This window comes from Plasmodium gonderi (assembly GCF_002157705.1).
Source record: "Plasmodium gonderi DNA, contig: Chr11, whole genome shotgun sequence".
Lineage (NCBI taxonomy): Eukaryota > Apicomplexa > Aconoidasida > Haemosporida > Plasmodiidae > Plasmodium > Plasmodium gonderi.
In genome coordinates, this window is record NW_021628936.1 from 2,035,549 (window position 1) to 2,049,657 (window position 14,109).

A 14,109-nucleotide genomic window follows, 5' to 3' on the forward strand; every position below is an offset into this window, starting at 1 on the left:
ATAATAATTATACTACTAATAATTGTTATACTACTAATAATTGTTATACTACTAATAATTGTTATACTACTAATAATTATACTACTAATAATTATACTACTAATAATTATACTACTAATAATAATTATACTACTAATAATTGTTATACTACTAATAATTGTTATACTACTAATAATTATACTACTAATAATAATTATACTACTAATAATTGTTATACTACTAATAATTGTTATACTACTAATAATTATACTACTAATAATAATTATACTACTAATAATAATTATACTACTAATAATAATTATACTACTAATAATAGTTAGAGTAATAATAATATTATCCTGCAAGTGACGTATAACATGATTGGATGAAGGGGAGATAGGCTAGGCAGCTCCATTTGTCATATATACAAATGTACACGAATACGGGCACCTCCTAATATCCTTATTAACCCAAATGTATGCATGCAATTCTCCTTCATTGTGATGGAACACACATGCATATATATATATATATATATATATATATATATATATGATAATATGTGAAATAATTCTCACGCCATGATAATATCACCTGTGTTGTTATAATAGCCCTGTATCCCACAGGGATCTTGTTATATATTTATTTTTTTTTTTTCATGTAACCATATATATATGACTTTTTGAATGGGTTACAAGTGATCATTTCACCCTCACCCCCCCAAAATGTTCACGTCTACATTTGCACCATAAAATCATTATTTATTCATTTTAATTTTATTTCTTCTTAATCAGGAATGCATAATTGCATGTATAAAGTATATACATTCTGATGAAAAAATTTTCATTTTTCTTCATTCATTGTGCTGAGTTTTAATTTCCTTTTTTTTTTTTTATTTTTCATTATATTTTTTTTTTAAAGATTATTGTAATGATAAGCATAAAAAAAGGGGAGGAGATTCAAATCAAAACAATGCATTAGATTATGAAGTATATATAATAGTTTATAAACATATATATATTTTGATGACGTCTTCTCCCCACCTGTGTCGCGTGGTAGAATGTTGTTTATAATTGTTTAATCCCCATAATACTAGCACCAGAAGAATATACATAGATAATTTTGCATATTTATAAAATAACACATATAAAATATATATCTTATCTTTTGTTAGGGGGTAAGGTGGGAATACATAGATAGGAGAGATCATACTGTGGTTTACACATTGTATTATTTGTTATTTTTTCCCAACTGAACAAACCTCATTTCGATTTTAGATAATGAAAAAAATATATTTTTACATTGAAATATATCTTTTGAAAAAAAAAAAAAAATTACACTGATTTTACAAGTGAGGAAATAAAAAGGACAACCTGTGTAAACACAACTGGGATGTGCCGCTTGGTATTATTCAAATGCATGCGTAAAGGCACCTGTAATTTCAAACATACACACAAGCACAAATAGAAACATTTTAAATAGGACAAATATTATTTGAAGTGCTCATAAAAAGCTGCTAAAACTACATGATTAAACAATTTACACATCCTAAGGTGTAGAGAAAATAAGGCTGTATATAATACATCTTTTTTTTGTTGTTATAACTAATTTTTTGCGTTCTCATTTAAGCGGGTCATTAATTCTTCCACGGATTTAAATCGCTTCCCTATAGTGGATCGAGGAAAATAGGAAAAATAAATTAATATAACGTGAAATAAAATAAAGCAAAACAAAATAAAGCAAAACAAAATAAAGCAAAACAAAATAAAGTAAAAAAAAATAAAGCAAAACAAAATAAAGTAAAAAAAAAATAAAGCAAAACAAAATAAAGCAAAACAAAATAAAGCAAAACAAAATAAAGCAAAACAAAATAAAGCAAAACAAAATAAAGCAAAACAAAATAAAGCAAAACAAAATAAAGCAAAACAAAATAAAGTGAAATAAAATAAAGTAAGAACAAAAAGGGAACCCTGTGTAACGGTGCTCATTGTGACCTCGCGGTGTGATTAGTCCTAATCACCAAATTTCATTTTGTGTTATGAGGGAAGAATATACAGATGCACTGCATTGTATGTGTGTGCAAGCATGTGTAGCTGTCCATTTATATATCAATCCAGTCTCAAGGGCCGTACCCATAATAATGACAAAATGGATTGAAGCATTTTCTAGGTATAAAAATATTCGTCATACACACATACACAGGGTGGAATTTGCATTCATGTATCCTTACCTATTCTCGAGTAGAACTGTTGAATGTTGGCTTTTAACAATTTATAGTCCCTAAGCTTTTCCATTACTAAGCGGGTTATGTGGTTGTTTTGGAACAAAATGAAAAAGTGAAGAGGAAAATGATCATGTGTATGGGGGGGGGGGGGCAGCTCGGATGTAATATTTTTATTTATTCATTTGTCACATATTTTTGTCACGTATTTGCCATGTATTTCTGATTTATTTATCACTCATTTGGCACTTATTTTTTCCCACTTATTTTTTATTTTTTTTGTATACTCTTGTTTTTCAAAACGTTTTTTTTTTACCGTGGGGGATGTCTGCACATTATGATTATAAAAACTCACCATATCTTTTTTTATTTTCTGTGTCTAGGGTATTTATAAATTCTCGTTCATTCCTTATTTGGGATTCTACTTGTTCTCTGCGTGGTGTGAATGTGCGAAGGAGAAGTGGGGTGGTCATAGCTGATTGTAGATGCGTCAAAATGGAAGTTAAGACGAACAGGTTATTTGTTGACTTTGAGAAAGTCATTGGAAGGTTTCATATGATGACAAGTTCGAGAAGGCATACCGATGTGTCCTTTGTTGGATCCTCATAGAGAGGTAAAATTTTGAAAAAGGGGTATTAAGACCTTGAAGAAAATCAAGATTTCCCATTAGAAATAAATTTTTTAGAATTATTCTTTTGTTTTCATCGTTATCTTTTACAAAAATGTAAAGAGGCGTGTCAGCATTTTTTGCATTTAATGTATTATAGATCATTCGAATTTCGTTCGTTTTTTTTTTCAATGAGTTTATTATTTTGGTCCTTTGAAAATAAGACCTGGTGTCTTTCGAATTTCCAGATGTCGATGTTGTATTTTCCGCTTTCCCTTCACATATGCAATAGGCGGATGTATACAACAGACACAACAAGAGGAATATGGAGAACAGAAAAATGTGATATGATACCATTTTCATGCTTTAAGTACTTTGGAAAAGGGAAAATGTGTGCAAATGGCTTTTTCTCTATAAAAGATAAGTACTTATATATATATATATATATATCAAAAAGGTTAAACAATGTGGAGGTGCTTTTTTTTTTTTTTTTTTTTCCTTTCTGTTTTAGAGTTATAACATTCGTCTACTTGTTCCACTGTTGAGAAACCTTAAGGGTAACTTTTTGTTATTTATTTTATTTATTTTATTTTATTTTTTTTTTTTTCCCCTTTATCCATAACGCGGGATGCTTGGTAAAGATACCTTGTAGGCAGAGTTTGTGCATATGTATTGATATTTGTTGAAGTGTATTTTTATCTTCATCTTATGGTCTTTTTTTTTTTTTTTTTTTTTCCGCCAATATTTTTACCAACTATTCTATTTTGTTATTTTGTTATTTTGCCATTTTGCTATTGTGCCATTTTGCTATTTTGTTATTTTACTATTTTGTTATTTTACTATTTTGTTATTTTACTATTTTGCTATTTTACTATATTGCTATTTTACTATTTTGCTATTTTACTATATTGCTATTTTACTATTTTGCTATTTTACTATTTTGCTATTTTACTATTTTGCTATTTTACTATTTTGCTATTTTACTATTTTGCTATTTTTTTTTTGGAGTGGACGGTTTTATAATTTTCGTTTCCCTCGAAAGGTATTGAGAAAAAAAAAAAATATGCAAAATGGGTAAAATAAAAAAATATCCTTGGAGAGTTAACTTTGGATGGATTTTATTTCATCAATGTTTCAAAACGTGTATGTGTGTGTGTGTGGGGGGGTATGTACACTTATTTATCAATACAGAATTTTAAAACGGTATAAAATATGAGGGTATGTATATGTATATGCACACAGGTATGTACAAAGACAAGTGTACACATATATATTTATTTATTTACTTATCAACTTATCTACCCCATGCTTCTCCATTTGTAAACGCAAATCCCCATCACTCGGTTACTAGTAGCGGTCCTAAATCAACAAAATAGAAAGTATCACTGAGTTTATTTGTTATCTTTACAAATGGGAAATTATGAACTCCCAGCATGATGGCAAGCATTCTGACACTAACAGATTTTCGCTGGAAAGGTTTTATAATACCAACATGGATTGAAGAATTAAAAGAAATCAAAGAAGATTGTTCGTTGTTGATTCTGGATCTACTTTCATCTTGCATTTCGATAAGAATATCTATCTCTTCATGATGATTGTTATAAAATGAAAAAACTACTGTGAGTACAGATGAACAGTTTATTTCTTTAACAAAAGAAACTTCTAATTTGAACATATGAGATGATGGCATTTCGACCTCTAAGAAATACTGTGACCATATGGAATTATTTGCAGCGTTATCAATAGACCATTTTATAGACAAGGTGATAATGCTTTTATCGTTTTTAAATTCAAAAGATAAAAGTTCTTCCTTATCTTGGAATCCCTTCGTAATGCTTGTTCGATTGCTTACATCTTGGGTACATTTTACGCCTCGATTTTTTGCCTGATTTGTGGTCAAATTTATGCCTTGATTTATGCTTGCCATTGTAAGAGATTCTTCAACGGTGTGATGCTTACTCATGACATGAGAATTTCCTACCTGCATGTCATAAAATCCTGTGTAGAGAAAACTCCTCTTTTTCTCCTTGACCTTTGTATTATTCTTTGAAATAATTTGTACAGAGTTAACAATAGGCAGGTAAAAGCTGTATGTGTCTTCTGGATGTAGACAAAGTGGAAATATATCACCATTATCAATGTTAACAGATTTTGAAAATAATTCATATATATTTATTCGATTTTTCTGCGTGACATTTTCAATTTCTAAGTATAGATATGGATGAACAATTTTGCATTTTATGTTAAGCGGTTTTTTCACAATAATTGGTTTGGTTAAAATTATTTTTTTAAAATTTCTTTTTGTATAATTTCTACTGTACATGTAATCATCTAATTTATTTATGGATTTACATATACCGTACATGTTTAAATTCAGGGGGAAGTTGCGATCGTTAAATTCTCCATCGTGAGGTGAGAGACTGTGTTCCCCATAATTACCATCATCATCTTCATCGTCATCATTTTCATCGTCACCATTTTTATTGTAACCAGTGTAACGATTGTTACCATCTTCATCATAATTGTCATCATCATCATCATCATCTTCATCGCTGTCGTCATTTTGTGTCTCTTCCCAATTGTATATTCCATTTTTTTTTTTTTTTTTTTTCCTTTTTTTCTTTCTTTCATTAATCATGCTGGATGTGAAGGTCGATGACCACTGCACGTTGTCCAACAGCAAAGACGGATAGTGGAAAATTTTTTTTAAATTTTTTGCATTTTTTTCAGTAAGGAAATAATTCCCACTTCTGGTTTTAGCTACCCTGAAATTCTCATATAGATATATCTTTAAAACTAATTTCTTATTTACATATTTTTGTGCAATGTTGAGGGGTAGTTCGACCATGTATATCATACCCTCTATATGGTATGGTTGTTCCAATGAAAGGAGAACATTGTCAATATCTTGACATGTCTCCTTGTGATTAGCTACTTCGATCAGAATTCTTTCTTCATCCACTTGGTACACAGTTCCATTTGAGATTTGGTTTCCATCCCCATAATAATCATATAACATATTATTTCCCCATTTTGTTATTTTCTTTTTTTCTGAATCGCCAAGGAGAGTCCTGAAGTCCTTGGGAAATATTCTCCTGGCTAGGACCCATTTGTATACAGTCTTTAATTTATTTTCGAAATATTTTTCTTCCTGTAAATGAAATTTATGTGCAAGCGTCGAAATTTCTATCCCATTATCTTTCGCAAATAATATGTCCATGTGGATATGATAATTTGTATTTTGCTCCAACCAAGCTTTTACATTTTCCTTAGAACGGGAATTGTTAACATGTTTGACGATTATTCCTATGTAAAGCAGCTCACCTAACAGTTCTTCCGATATAGCATTAGTATCATGTTTATGTGTTTCATTGGAGATATACGTTTTTGGATTCTCTCTTACTTTCTGTCGCTGCAATTGTAGCTTTGTCTGTTCCTGCTTTTGTTCCTCGTAAATTTCCTTGCAACAGAATTTCAAAGCCTCCTTGATATTTTTATGCTTATTGCTGTTCGTTACCACTAGTTTTATTTCTGCACCGTTTGCTTGAGCAGTCATTTGGCCCGGATACTTTTGCGGCCTCTACAGTGCTTATGCAAGCAGCTTGCCACAAAAGGGTGCGCGTGTGATATCACACGAATACATGCATATGTATATGTATATTTAGATTTATTTACACCTATTTATATTACATCTGTTTACATCTATTTATACGCATATTGAGAAGAAAAAGGGTTTACAAAAGAAAAAAAAAAAAAAAAAAAGAAGCAAAAATAATCATTTTTCTTTTGATCACTATGTAATAAAACCCAGGTGCTTATTTTGCACCGCTTAAGTTTCGTACGGGTATTTCCATTGGGTTTAAGAATTTTTAAAAAGAATCTCCCTCTTCCCCCCCTTGGGCTGTGGTTGAGTGAAATTACCGCTAGTATTTTTCAACTATATTTTGCATTTTATCGCTTCTTTAATGTGTGACCTAGGAATGTTTTTCCCTACTTATTTATTTTATTTTATTTTTTTTTTTTTGTTTTGGTTCAAGGTTTACGGTACCATTTCGCTTTAGGGAACAAACTTTTTGTGCAATTTTTTTTTTTTTTTTTTTTTTTTTTTACAGCTAAAGGGTCTGGAGTTTGTACTTGTAAAAAAAAATATAACTATGCCTAATATTGGGGCTTAGCTACTTTTTTATTTTATTTTTTTAAACCAAATAAGTTTATCATAGTGTGAACTGTAAATCCGCACATGTGTAAGAAGCAGGTTTTTGCGTGAACGAAAAAAATGAAAAAAAATTAAAAAAAAAGTAATAAAACTGCACAATCATGAGTTCAGGCATTTTTTTAATCCTTAGAATGTGCTACACATTCAAATTAGCTGAAATTGTTTAAACAAATACAAACATAAAAAAAAAAAGAAAAAAAAAAAGTAAAATAAAACAAAACAAAAATAGCAAAACCATATATTTATATAGAGTAATGATCATTTTTGCTCCATTAGCTTAAAATTTTTTTCTTGGGGCCCAATTGTTTTTTCATCACAATAAGGGGCGTTTTTTTTGAGACATATGGTTTTAGCTGAAATAGGGAAAAGAAAAAAATTATAAATGTTCTCTTAAAATAATCTGATATCATATGATATATGTGAGTACAGCTGATACAACATTATAGACGCGAGAAGGGGGGAAAAAAAAAAAAAAAAAAAAAAAAAATGATAAATGCTATGTCTCATTCATGTCTAGATAAAAAGAGAAAAATTGTGTAATAAAAGTGTTTAAAAAGTTACAATGGTTATTTCTTATATTTCGTTTTATTTATTTTCCTTCTTTGCTTCTGTTTTGTTCTTTTTTCTCTTATTTTTATCTTATCTCCCCTTACATTGCAATCACTCAAGTCGGGGACTCGGAAATTAGGTATAAGCATTTTATTAATTATAAAGAAACCTATTATAATAAGAAATAAAAAAAGTAGTGCATTGAATGAATAATTGATGGGGGGAAGCTGGTAAAATGGTTGATACATTTTTTTGATGTTTTAGGGTTTTTTCCATATTTTTATGACAAGAGTGGATCAATGGAAACGGCAAATCACAACTGAGAGTGTGGTGGTAACTGATTTGCCCACCGTTTAGTTGTGATGTCAATATTTGCAAACATCTGCAACATTATAACGTTTTACCTTTTTTCGTATGTCGTCCTAATCCAATGGCACCGAATCCTTTCTTAAAACCAACAGGTGCATATTTTGCAATAAGTGGTCCCTTTCCCTTACTGGGTCCCATTTTAGCCAACTTGAAAACATCAAGTTTTAACATTGTTAAGGTGGTCCAACTCGTTTGGAATGGTAGAACACTAGAGTAAGATGAATGAAAAAGAGTGGAAAACAAAACAAAAAAAAAAAATTCAAAGTAGAGAAATTATTATAGAGATTATTTTCTCCCTAATTTTGTTCTGTGAAAAGCGTTACTTGTGGAAGGCCATATATCTTCCATCGAGCAACCATTAGCATACGGAAGAAATTGTAAAAAATAAAATAAAAAATAAGATGAGATAAAATAAGATAAAATGAGATTAAATGAGATAAAATATAAAAAATAAGATAAAATGAGATAAAATATAAAAAATAAGATAAAATGAGATAAAATATAAAAAATAAAATAAAATAAAAACGTGTACAAATATATTGTGCTAACGGATGCTGCGGTGCTATGTCCATGAGTTCTCAAAATGTTATTATCTTATAATTTCTATAAACGCTAGCCAGTGTTTTAGAGGCACCTTGCCAATTTTTTGTTATCCTTATTTTGTGAGCTCTCTTTTATTTATTTTTTTTATTAGTACTCTTATTATGTGCACCTTATTTTTTTTATCATTATTACACATTAGACTTAATTTTGTGCACGTTATTTTTATTACTATTGTATTTACGTTGTGTACTAAACTTTTGTTACTTTATTTTATTTTATTTTTTTTTTTTTCCCCGTTTTGTCATAATTTGAGTATATTGCAAGAGAAAATGTCAATTTAGAGATGTCATTTGTGGTTAGGAAATGCAAGTTATTAGTGTGGGAGGAGACTGTGCTTAGCATCAAATTATGTTTACATGTGAAACGCTTTGCATAGGTGTGCATATTGCAAATCGAACCCTTAGCATACATGAAAGGTTCTGGAATTGGAAAAGTGTGCAGAAAAGTTAGAACGATAAAGTTCACTCGTAACAGTAAGCAAAAAGGAACACATTTCTTTTTCCACAGGGAAGAAGATAAAGGTACACAAAATGGTGGGTTCATCGAGATGGTAATGTCGTGGGAGTTATTTTGTTGGTTATATTTGCTATAGCTTGTTCTTTATTTTTTTTAGCTATTTTGCTATACGTTGTTACAGTTTAGTGCATATTTTCACGGGGTTTATTCCTCAAATTATGAGATGCATAACACTTCCCCTTTTTTGCACTCAAAAACATTGTTAGCCATTGAAGACAATGGGCATGTTGCGTGAACATATTACATCCTGTCCAGGAGAAAGCAAAAATAGAATACTGATAGTAAGCATATATTCATCCGAATGTTAGTGGGTTAAAAAAGCAAAGGTAGAAGTAAACTGGAGCACAAAGTGAATACCTTAGAGAGAGAGGATGTAGAGAAGTACTTAGTCACTTCATATAAAAATTAATTCACATAAATGAAATGAGGAAACTGTAACGATTTTGGAAGAAAAAAAAAAAAAAAAAGTCTAAATTTGGTTACAATTGCATAATAGAGACAAAAAAAAAGATATACGTAGGTATACCACTTTTGAATGTTCAAATGTTTATATCCTTTTTAAGGACCAATTTGCTAAAGATATTTTTTATCAACAGGGAAGATAGATTTCCCCTTTGCAAATGTTCAAAGCGTTTTATTATTACGTCCTAGAGTAGAGATAAAGACATGTATTTAAATACTTTTTCATTAGAGGGTATAAAATATATGTTAGTTCCACCTGTCATAGAAAGAAAAACGCATGAACAAAAGTATATAACTTCTTCTCTTCCTTCGACTGTTTAATATGTTTGGCTTTAAAACAATGAAACACTAAAAAAATCACACATATTATTTTATGCATACTGTCTTAATTAATTTCTCTTAAGAATTTTCGTTCGAATGAACTAGCCTTTTCCCTCTTGAACAGAAAAAAAAAAAAAAAAAAAAAAAATATTTATGATAGTGCTAAAAGTGAAGGAATTTTTTCTTATCTCATAATTTTTGTGTGCACGCGGAAGTTTTGTTCTTTTTTTTTTCTGCACATTTTTTTTTTTTTTTTTTTTTTTGGTGCATATACACACACATGAGCGATGAGGAAGCGGGCAGGTAATCCAAAACGTTGGGGAGTTGAAGTATCCTTTAAAGAGTTTTGAAAAAGGATGAGGTAATTTTTATTTCATACGTCTTTTATTATTGATTATTTATTTTGTTATTATTATTTTTTTTATTCATATAGCATGAAGAGAACAAAGGTACAAATGAGCATGTGTATAACCAAGAGGGCACTATACCACATACCGCCATGCGTATTGGCCCATTTTTTCTATTAAACCGGTTTGTTGCTTCATTGCTTTATTTTTTTACTGTTTTCCTGTTTACTGTTTTACTGTTTACTGTTTACTGTTTTACTGTTTTACTGTTTTACTGATTTCTTTTTTTCTCTTTTTTTTATATCACAACAGAATAAATACACAGTTTTGTGCCACCTTGCAAGGACTCACATTTCTCTTTGGAATTTTAATTGGGTCATTTTTATCGTCATCAAAGAGGATGTATTTCCTTAAAGACCTATCCAAAAGGGTGTGTAAGTATTGTGTAAGTATTGTGTAATTATTGTGTAATTATTGTGTAAGAATGTGTGTATACACTTGTGTATGCATGTATGCACATATGAATGCGCGAATGTGTGTATGTACATACATATGTTAGCTGCTTTATGGATAGGAAAGGATGGACAAGGAAAGAGACCAATTGTTGTTCGTATTTTTTTTTTTTTTTTTTTGTTCTTTTTTTCTTCTTTCTTTTCTCTGCCCGATTTTAATGCAATAAAGGTGCAGAAAAAAATTGCAAGTTGGCTAAAATTGTAAAAATGGAGTGTGCAAAAAAAAAAAAAAAAAAAAAAAAAAAAAAAATGGATTGATCAGGTATATAAAATGGAACGAACAAAACAGAACGGGACAAATCAGATCAGAGCAAAGTAGAAAAAAGCAAAACCGAATAAACCAAAACGTATGCACTATGTGTATATATGCACACACCCACACATCACACACGTATGTACAATTGAGAAAATCAATATGAGCGTTGCTCATTTTTGCAAACAGGTAGTGAACAATTTAGAACAATTCTTGGAGATATATTCTTGATACATGTATCGAGGGGTATCGTTTTTTTTTTTTTTTTTTTTTTTCAACACATATGCATACATAATACTCTTGATTACTTATTTATTCGTGTAGTTTGTTTTTAGCTCTTGAAATATTTTTTGTTTTTCATGCATGCGTATGTTTAGCTTCAAATACTCTTGCTTTGATAATTCTTTGTTTTTAACTTTTTATTTTTTATTCTTTATGCTTTACTCTTTATATTTTATTCTTTCCTCTTTGCTATTTATTCTTTTTTTTTTTTTTTTTAATTCTTTATTTTATTTTTTTTTTGCTCCATTTTATTTGTTTGAGCGAGCTTTTCTTGACCTGTGGCACGATTTTCTTGTCTGGTCACTTTTGTGTTTACCTATTTTTTATATTCCATCTAATAACTTTTCTAATTTTTATCGTCTATTATTTGTTTTTTATTTTCCTGATTTCATCTAATCTACTCTTTTCGCTTGATATTTACGTTAAAATTCTGTGAACTAATTTTTGTCCTTGAAGTCTAGTAGCAAGAAATTTCTTTTCAATTTTTTTTTTTTTTTTTTTTTTTTGTATCATCATATTTAATTTTCTTATTGCAATTTGTACTTGTTGTTTGTCATTATTCTTATTTTTATACCTACTCGTTTTTGTGTGAATTTCACTTTTATATTAGTTTTCACCTTTCAGCATTTGCGTTTGTTTTCGTTTTTGTATTTCTGTGCTGGGAATTCATCTATCGTTTTCTTAAAATAGCATGTCTTGTCGTCCCGAAGAAAAAGAAAAAGGGAAAAAATAAGGAACATTAACAATAAAAAAATAAAAAAGTAGAGTAAAAGGAACAAAACCAAGAAACATTACTTTTGTGTTTGTTCGTTCGTTTGTTCCTTAGTTTGTTTGTTTGTTTGTTTTTTTGTTTGTTTGTTTGTTTGTTTGTTTGTTCGTTTTTTTTGTTTTTTTGTTTGTTTATTCGTTTGTTTTTTTTGTTTTTTTGTTTGTTTTTTTTGTTTTTTTGTTTGTTTTCGTTTTTTCATTCTTTGTGCATTTGCTCATTTGTCTATTTGTCCATTTTTCCATTTGTTCCTTGCTCTTTCCCGTCTCCGCGTCACTGCGAGTATGAATTTTTCATCTAATCAAGCAGAAGCTGATAAATTTGTTTTGTATTTCTTCCTAGTAAATGAGTTAGCTTTAGATCTAGTGGACAAACCGTGTGTGTTTACCCACATTCACGTGTGAGTCATTATGAATTCAATGATACGTCGAGTTTGTGAATTTGAGCAATTTGTATTTGATGTTTAGTCATGAATTTTATTAAATATAAAACAATATAATATAATTTTTTTTCAATTTAAAGGTTAACGAAATTGTAACATAATCTATCATCCGCTTTTTTCTAATTCTGTCTATATGTATACATTTTTTTTTTTTTTTTTAAGTATATTATCCCGTTCATAATTTTTTTTTGTATCTGTGTTAAAAATTTGTTTCTGTTTATCTGCATGTTAATGTATTTTCTCATACGTAAAAGAAGAAGATACCATCCTGCAAACTTGATGATACGCGTCTTTGCTTCGTTAAGTTTGTTTTCTTAATTTTTTTTTTCTCAGTTTTGTTTCGTTTACTATGCCAAGTTTACATGCCACTAGAGCTCCGATTTCATGATTCCTTTGTCTCGTTTGTTTAGTTGGGCCACTTTTCTATTCCATATTTTTCTTCATACGCATGAGATTCAGTGGTATTTCTGATTGATTGCACGCTTAATAAATCAGAAGTCCTAGATTCGAATCAGAGTTAGTGAAAGAGATACAATTTCGCAACCTTGAATATTTTTCGTGTTCATGTATTTGTACAGAATTTAATTTTTAACCGATTTATCCATTGATTTTGTGTGCATGTGTATATGTTTATCTAAATTCCCCTTCAGTTTGTTAATGTTTTCATTACCATTTTGAAGTGAGAAAAATTTGCTTATTATTTTTGCTTATTCGCACCATTTACCATTTGTTATTTGTATCAACTAGAGGCTCCTTTTATTTTCAATTTAAAATTGTTTGCATAATTTTATCATTTCTGAATTATTTATTTATTACTTTTGTTTTTGTTTTATTTGCTAGTTCATAGCTCAATCGGAGAAATCTTTAGCTGTGATGAATTTAGTGAAGTTCGTTTATTCTGTCTAGTCTATCGAATTTTATCTAATCTACCACGAGATCCTCATTTTTGGTATTTACCTTGTATTATAAACTCCATTTCAAGCGCGCTTCCGATTTGCTAAGATTTTTTTATGTGTACTAATTTCTACACTTTTCTGATTTTACCTTTTTAAACAATCCCTGATATATGAATCGTTTTTGTTACTTTGTCTCTCATTGTTATTCCAATCCAGTTGTAGATCTCCTAATCTTTCGTTTTGCTAATAGCAGGTTATATTTCTGATTACAGCTATTTTGTTTGTTGCTTCTACGTGTGCAGTTCACTCTATCAGACATAGTTTTAAGAGTTACACCTTTTTGACGTGTATATCATTTTACTTTTCATAGAAAAACGTGATCCCGTTTTTTTCTCTTTTGTCATTGTAGATAACATGTGAATATCTTAACATAGTGGTTTTCAATTTTTTTTTTTTTTAGAAAAAGACAAAAATTATTCTAATGATAATATTTTTTCTTCTATACTACCCCGATAATGAATACTTGATTTTATGTTAAAATTATTTGCACATAAGAATTTACATTAACTACAGCATTTCCTTTTTTTTCATGTGTGACTCTTTTGACAAATGTGAAAGTTCGAATGCACATACATATAGAAAGAGGGATGTACATCAAGTGATGAATAGTTAAGTGTGTCTTTTTCTCTACACAATAACGTGTTCGTGTAAATATACATAGATGCTGTAGAATCTGTAGGAAAAAAATTCCCAACTCTTTTGAAACAC

At 29.4% G+C, this 14,109-nt stretch overlaps 3 protein-coding genes across 3 annotated transcripts; all 3 read right to left on the reverse strand.

The window, feature by feature from the left end:
• Positions 1 to 1,583: 1,583 nt before the first annotated feature.
• Positions 1,584 to 3,164, reverse strand: PGO_114300 (hypothetical protein, conserved; the record flags this gene model as incomplete). The annotated part of the gene is made up of 4 exons (XM_028688764.1): positions 1,584 to 1,645; positions 2,210 to 2,275; positions 2,556 to 2,632; positions 2,782 to 3,164. 4 exons carry the CDS (start codon positions 3,162 to 3,164, stop codon positions 1,584 to 1,586), a joined length of 588 nt encoding a protein of 195 aa, XP_028544565.1.
• Positions 3,165 to 4,143: 979 nt separating this feature from the next.
• Positions 4,144 to 6,363, reverse strand: PGO_114310 (hypothetical protein, conserved; the record flags this gene model as incomplete). Its single annotated transcript, XM_028688765.1, has 1 exon — positions 4,144 to 6,363. One exon carries the CDS (start codon positions 6,361 to 6,363, stop codon positions 4,144 to 4,146), a length of 2,220 nt encoding a protein of 739 aa, XP_028544566.1.
• A 932-nt stretch (positions 6,364 to 7,295) lies between these two features.
• On the reverse strand, positions 7,296 to 8,112 carry PGO_114320 (mitochondrial ribosomal protein L41; the record flags this gene model as incomplete). Its single annotated transcript, XM_028688766.1, has 3 exons — positions 7,296 to 7,376; positions 7,677 to 7,741; positions 7,977 to 8,112. 3 exons carry the CDS (start codon positions 8,110 to 8,112, stop codon positions 7,296 to 7,298), a joined length of 282 nt encoding a protein of 93 aa, XP_028544567.1.
• Positions 8,113 to 14,109: the final 5,997 nt, after the last annotated feature.